The sequence below is a fragment of the Quercus suber genome, unplaced genomic scaffold, assembly GCF_002906115.3.
Source record: "Quercus suber isolate HL8 unplaced genomic scaffold, Cork oak 2.0 scaffold_252, whole genome shotgun sequence".
Taxonomy (NCBI): Eukaryota; Viridiplantae; Streptophyta; class Magnoliopsida; order Fagales; family Fagaceae; genus Quercus; species Quercus suber.
The window spans coordinates 723,411-731,023 of NW_027069708.1; the positions used below are offsets into that span (position 1 = coordinate 723,411).

Below are 7,613 nucleotides of genomic sequence, written 5' to 3' on the forward strand. Positions count from 1 at the left end.
GTCACTGGCCTCATAGGGATTCTCATCCCTCCCTCTACGAAAGCGACTATCGGGATCACGACTTCACCCTCTCTCCTCTTAATGTACCACTCCCCTTCTTCACAGTACTTCAAACTCACATTATTGGGTATTCCATAGTCAACAATGAATTTGTTCATCATCTCGTTGGACTCAACCAACTTCTTAAACTTACCCATTCCCCAAGGACGACTAAAAGTTCCAGAAGAAGAAAAGGAGGAGTAGAATCAAGAAAATTTGGGGTCACTGGAAGAAGAAGACTTACAGAAATATGACGATTCTCTTCAGGTAGTGTGCAAGTTGAACTAGACTCAAATCATACGCATCAATGATTGTAAGTGCAAAAATGAGGAAACCAGGCGGTTCAAACAGGTACTTATACTCCTCCTTAGGTTCCCCAAATGTAACTGCCTGCCCATAAAAGCAGGAGATCCCCACCGAACAATTACCATCACACCGTTGAAAGTGGGAAACGTGGTGCCGCCAAAATTTAATGTGGGCACACATTAAGTCTTGAAACGCAAAAAACGCACATCGGGCAGTCGAAAAGTCGCCAGCATTAGCACAAACCGAAGTGGGGCGATTCGTCTAGAGGGCCCGTAGGTATCAAAACCCTCCTCCCCGTCCGAGGGAACGTGCAGCAGGGTTTTGAGGGGCTATTGTGGGGCCCGTGGGCCTAACAGCCTCAGCCCATCGCGTAGTAGGCCCAAGGCCGGCGCCGAGGAAGACTGACCATCCAAGGCTAAGTTGGGGAAAGCCTCTTTTTTGACTCACGCCGAGGACCTCTTCGTCCTCGGCATACTAAGGATAATTTTTGGGAAGGGACAAGCCCAGAGCAAGCTATCACATTCACACTTAATGCATTCACCTAACCCCTCTGGCTGCATTAATGGGGATATAACCTTTTAGCAGGGCAACGTTGATCAGAGTGAACCACTTGAGTACTGATAAGGTCTCTGATGGGACAGACGGCCAGAAGAGAGGCGAATGGATAATCAACAGATGGAAGAAGGAGATAAGAAGATGAAGACTATATAAGAAAAGCAAATAAAGTAAAAAAGGAGGGGGGGAAGAAGGAGAAGAAAAGGGGCTCATCGGCCCGTGGCCGAGGAGCATCCCCTCAGTTGTAAATAAACTCTAAGTATTTTTTAATAAAAGAGAGTTCATGTTTGGTGAACGACGGCCAGCGTCTAAACCTTTAACCCACTCTCTACAAATTTATTGTTTGAACTTGTTGGGCTGAAAACTCATTCATACTCAGGGTCAAATCCAAATTGAGTCCCTACACTTTCTTTTTTTAGAAATTTTATAGATACAAAAAATTTAACAAAACTTTTCATACTTGTTGATGTGACAAATTGATAGTGATAAATAAAAGAGTTGTGTTAATGGTAAATCTAGACAAAAACTAGTAAAAGTTTGCTAACTCAACTCTTATTATTATTATTTTATTTTTTAGAAGTGCAACATTCACAATATTTTTCACAACAAATCCTAAGTTTTAAGTTGTTTCTTGTTTTTTATTTGAAAATACCACTACAATTATTTTTTTGTCATCAATAACAAGTTGTAATAATCTGCTACTTAGCATTTGTTGTAAAAGTGTTGTGAAAAATATTGTGGACTTAACATTTTTCTTACTTTTTTGTTTGTTTTTCATTTAATAAAAATATATTATTTTATTTATTGATTATATATAACTCTATTGGTTAAAATTTGGGGGCTTTTTTTTTTACTTGGGGTCTTAGGCAACCGCATCTATTACTCTACCATTCAGCCGCCCTGAAATGCATTAATGGAATTCGATCAGTAATATGATCTCTTTTTATATGATTTTTTTTTCCCTTTTACCTCTCAATTGAGCAATGCTAGTAATACAAAGTTCAACAACTTTTTTTTCAAAATTTAGTTATGGTTAATACAACGCCACTTTCAGTTGACTCCAAAACTAAAACCAATTTATGGTACATCAAATAATCAATCCTAACATATATACCATCTTAGGTCTTTAATAATTGTGAAAAAATTAGGAAACTTTTTGTATCCCTAGGCTTATTGTTAGAAATTAACACGTAGCCATTAAAAGAGGACAAAATGTGGTAATGACTAGTTTTCCACAATCTACTGTAGTGGCAAGTTATTATTTGATTTTCACAAAAATCCACCATTAACATTACTAAAATGTTTATTATTCAATGATTATCATGAAGCAAATTTAAATAATGTAAAATGCGCTGGTGACATGGACCACTCATGTGCTTGTAAAAAAGGCAAAGTTTTTTGAGTTTCAGGTGTAGTTAGAAGACATTCTTGAAGATGTAGCTTCTTTTGTAATTCATGATGCTCCTTAGTTTTTTTTTTTTTGGGGAGAAGAAATGCTTCTTAGTTTTGTTTCAATAAAACATGACTAGATTCTCCACACACAAAAAAATAATAAAAATAAATAAAAGTGGGCTTGGGTTGAGTTGAATATATGAATGATTATATAGTATTTGGGTCTGAGCCAATTATATGGTATTATGTAAGAGAAGGCCTGCTGGCATTGGGCCCAAAGTGGGATGGTCGTAACTGCTATATCGTAAGCCTCTCGAAGACTGACGACCGTAAATGAAATTTGCGTTATCAGAGTCTCGGTGAAGGAGAAGGAAAGAAGCTCTTTCTTTCTTTCTAATTGATCTGATCTCCGCACACCAAAATGGTAACCTCTCTCTCTCTCTCGATTTCATTTTCTTTCAATTGGAATGATATTTGGATATATAGATCCGATTCATGCAACTCTCTGCTCTCTTCTATTTCTATATGCTTTTTGGGTTTCCTTAATTCTATATTTAAATGTACAAGTAGAACATAAAATTAAGATTTTGTTTTCACTGCTGCTGCTTCTTCTTCTGTTCAAGATCTGTTAAATCACACCCATACTATTTTCCATTTCCTGATGGATCCACCCATAGTGATTATTCTTATCACCTCAATTTTTTTACCATCTGGGTTTTTTCTTTGTGTGTGAGAATTTTAGTCTCTCAGAAGAATCCGTTATAAATGTTGATTTTTATATATTAGGGGTATTAACAGAAACTGAATCTATGATTACCCTTGTTGCAAATTCCTAGTACAATTTTGTGCTTTGAGCTTGGATGCTGCCTTTTGCTTTAAGCAGCTGGTTGGTTAAAACTCAAAACTCGTTGTAGTTGTACTTACAAATACTGAAGCTTTAAATCAATAGATTACTACTAATAAGAAAACAGACACCCAACTCTCAACTCAACATTTTCAAGACCTAGCCAGTAGCCACCCTGAAATTACTACAACGTACTAATGGAATTCTTAGCTACATTGACTCTAAACCACAGTTATCATAGATACCCCCACTAGCAACAAGCTTCCATATTCTAAGCAGAGTTACAGAAATTGCCATTATACTCACAATTCTGTTTTTTTTACTTTCCATCTTATCAATCTCACAATGCCTTCTGTATAATTACCATTCCTTTGCTGCAAAATATGGTAATATGCTTAAATTAGACCTCAAGTTTTTTCCTTTAACTTCCTCCTCTCCTCATCTTACAATCTCATCCCATTTAACTTTAGGATTCCTTAATAGGCATTAGCTCAAAATGGTTCTCGAGATTCTCTTAGAGAACAAGTATCTCAGTTCTTGATCTGTCACCCTACTGCACCAACCTATTCCTTGTTGCTTATGTTTTATGCATTGCTAGTGTAGCCACCCAATAAAATCATGCCTTTAGGGAACCAAATATTTAACCTCAAGAAGCCTTTTTCTTCCATTGTTCCAAGTTCTTTTTGCTGGAGTACTGTGCTGTTTTTTCCTGGACTCCAAATAGGCCTGTCCTCTCTTTCTAATTCTACCAAACTCCACTTGCTTTGAACATTAATTAGCTCCTCATTTGATTCCATGCCAACTACAAATTTAATGAAAGGCCTAGCAATCTGCCTCAATTTTAGAATCTTCCTCCCAGACCAATTGCATTCCTGAGAAATCTTCACTGAAGATTCTTCGCCTCCCAAAAACTCTTACCAATAACAAGCTCTTACCTGCACATGACTCAACTATCTCATATCATGGAAATTTTTTGATATTCTCTAACATTAACATCATCATATTCACAATTGTAATGCCTTCTTTGAGACTGTTTTGACATTGTTTTCCGCCAGTTTTATGTGACTTAACTGCATAATTAACCTAACATCAAGGTTCTTATATTGGTTAATTCTGTAATAATTTATGTTCCTGAACCTGTTGTAGATTCACTTTGTGCTTCTTATTAGTCGACAAGGAAAAGTGAGGTTGACAAAATGGTATTCACCGTATACACAGAAGGAAAGAACTAAGGTATCAGCTGCTCTTTATTTATTTATTTTTGGTTTAAAATTATTAAGTTTTGGCCCTATGGGGAGGGGAAAGAGGAGATTTGAGCTACCCCTTGGGGGTTACGTATCACCTGCTTTGTTTTTTTGTTTGGTTTTGGGATGTGTGCATGTTCTCCTTATAGCTCATTGGTAATTGAAGGTATTGTTACAGCTTTTGTTTTTTCTTTTTTTGATAACTAAGAAATTTTATTAAAAATGAGAATACTCTGTGTTCACGATGATGGACACAAAGATCATTACTGCATTTGTTTCTTAAACTGATGTGCATTTTTTCCAATGTTGATATCCACCCTTTCATGATTATGTTGAGAAGGTTCTACGGGAGCTAAGTGGAGTGATTCTTACCCGAGGGCCCAAGCTCTGTAATTTTGTTGAATGGAGAGGATATAAAGTTGTTTATAAAAGGTAATGCCAGAATATTACTCTGTGTTTGCTGTTATAATGAGAATCTCTTACTTGAGGAATATTTTTTGCCATCTCTGACATGAGCCACTGAGCAGTTTCCAATAATGTGTTTGTGCAGATATGCTAGTCTGTATTTCTGCATGTGCATTGACCAAGAAGACAACGAATTAGAAGTCCTTGAAATAATTCATCATTATGTGGAGATTTTGGACCGATACTTTGGCAGTGTTAGTGAAATATAATCTGACTCATTTATAAAAGTAGCACACCATTCTTTTCCCATTTGATTGTGATAAAGGATGGACATCCTAGTAATTTATTCATATTTCACAGGTCTGTGAGCTGGATTTGATCTTCAATTTCCACAAGGTATGTCCATTACTCATGCTTTATGGGCAAATTTCTGTTTAATTAGCATTTGAGTTTGGTTTATGTGTCCTCCTATGTGGCATGTTGAGCAGCCATTTCAAATGTCCCTCAGTAATAAAATTGCACTGTTCTTTTGGATATGCATTTTACATAGATGTGAAAGTAAGCTCTTTTTGCTCACTGTTTGTTACTGTTTAACATGAAGGCCTACTATATATTGGATGAACTATTGATTGCTGGTGAACTTCAGGAATCTAGCAAGAAATCAGTTGCACGGTTGATATCTGCACAGGTAGACTTTTTCTTAGTCCTGATGCCTTTTGGAAAGTTTCACACTTTTGCTGAGTGCATTATATTGCTGGTTTGTAGGATTCATTGGTGGAGATGGCAAAAGAGCAGCGCAGTTCAATAAGTAATATAATTGCTCAGGCCACCAAGTAGAGGACAGGCATACATAGTCGCCTGATATATTGATTGAAATTCAAGTGCTTACTGTATTATTCTTATTCTATGTTTTTCTTTGTAATGACTGGAATGCACCTTTTGTTTCGTATGTGTTTTTGAGGATTGTGACATGATTGCATGTCTGAATTACCTTTAAAATTACATGTTCTATATGGTTAAAAGTTTCACACTTTTGCTGAGTGCATTATATTGCTGGTTTGTAGGATTCATTGGTGGAGATGGCAAAAGAGCAGCGCAGTTCAATAAGTAATATAATTGCTCAGGCCACCAAGTAGAGGACAGGCATACATAGTCGCCTGATATATTGATTGAAATTCAAGTGCTTACTGTATTATTCTTATTCTATGTTTTTCTTTGTAATGACTGGAATGCACCTTTTGTTTCGTATGTGTTTTTGAGGATTGTGACATGATTGCATGTCTGAATTACCTTTAAAATTACATGTTCTATATGGTTAGTGCATTCGGCCTGTTTCTGCCAGGTGTTTTGCGAGTAGTTTTCTAAGGGTATTATTATGTGCAAGGCAAGGAGCCTTAATGATGCATTTCCATTTTCATTGGGTATTTTAAATTTTGTGATATAACCTGCTCAACTTTGTTGTATTACCATTTCTGTTGTTGAAATTCTGTTATTCGTGGTGGGAATCCTCATCAAGTTTCTTTAGAAATCATTGTAAACAAGGAATCCATTCGAGCCTGCCAACTACTCAAATCACTGTTTTGGGCAAAACCCACGAAATTCCAAATAGGAGAACCACCGAACTCCACAGTTCCCGTACAGCATCACAATGTAGCAAGTTGCAACTAGTGATTTATCAACAAAAATTGTAGCAATACGTGGTCTTTTGCCCCCCAACACCTTGTAAGTGCAACTCTAATCCACTATGCTCTTTCAAGGAAAAGAGTTGTCTCTTCCTCTTTTAGGAGATAGTATCTTGCATTAGTTGTATTATTCAACCAATCTCTCACAAATTACAACCAATTAGAGTCTGTTTAAATACTGATTATTGCTAAAAACTGAAAATACTGTAACAAAATAATTTTTAAATGTGTGAATAGTGCTGTGTGACTCAATTTTAAAGAAAAAGTTATTGAATGAAGATATTTGTGAATCTCGTGAACAATGCACGGGATCCACAATAAAAAAACGCTTCCGCTGAAAAATGAGCCAAACGCGCTTCCCAAATGAAGGCTTAATAGAAGGTTTTAACCTCATATCCATGGCTTCACCTCATGTTTAGAGCCTAGGCCCTAGACCCATTTTTCCCCCTCAACCTCCTTTTAAACTTAAGACATAAAAGAGGAAACAAGGGCATTCTAGCAGACGAATGTGGTTTTAGGAGTTAACAACAAATGGAATGGAGTATGAAAAATGTTTTCTACCAAACCAGTTTCGAGTAGACCTAACCCACAATGTGACCGTACACACATGTCTACTAAATCATATCTCATTAAATTATTTAAATAGGTCACATGGCCTATTAAATAGGTCATGTTACTAAGGGTACATGTGGATGTTTTAATGAATCACTATGTAGTAAATTGGAAAATTTCCTCTAAAACTACATCCGAATGGTATTATTATAACTTCATTTCATAATCCATCATACTGATTTGAGCATTAATTTCCGCCTGATCAGAGTGGTGACAAATAGTGACCCCAATGGCTATTAGGATCTAAGAGTGTTGGCTAGTTCCATGTCAAATTTTCATATAATTAAATTATTCATTTTCATTATATTTTAAACTTTGTAGATATTCAAGTTGTATTTGAGTTAGTGAGGTGAAGTGTGCAAATGCCAAAGTGGAAGATGAAGTGCGCACAATTTCAAACCTCTGAAACTAAGTCTATGAAGTAAGTTGGCGATACAAGTTTCAAATTTGAAAATCCATTGGACAATAGTTTTGCCCTCACTGCACATGTACAAATCTAATTAGTTGTTCTTCTCTTTGTTGTTCTAGACCATG

At 36.3% G+C, this 7,613-nt stretch overlaps 1 protein-coding gene across 1 annotated transcript; it reads left to right on the top strand.

Moving 5' to 3' along the window:
- The first annotated feature begins 2,602 nt into the window (after positions 1-2,602).
- LOC112003039 (AP-1 complex subunit sigma-1) lies at positions 2,603-5,798 on the top strand. Its single transcript, XM_024035215.2, has 7 exons — positions 2,603-2,716; positions 4,283-4,369; positions 4,721-4,812; positions 4,931-5,039; positions 5,146-5,181; positions 5,387-5,473; positions 5,551-5,798. Exons 1-7 carry the CDS (start codon positions 2,714-2,716, stop codon positions 5,620-5,622), a joined length of 486 nt encoding a protein of 161 aa, XP_023890983.1. The 5' UTR covers positions 2,603-2,713; the 3' UTR covers positions 5,623-5,798.
- The last annotated feature ends 1,815 nt before the right edge of the window (positions 5,799-7,613 follow it).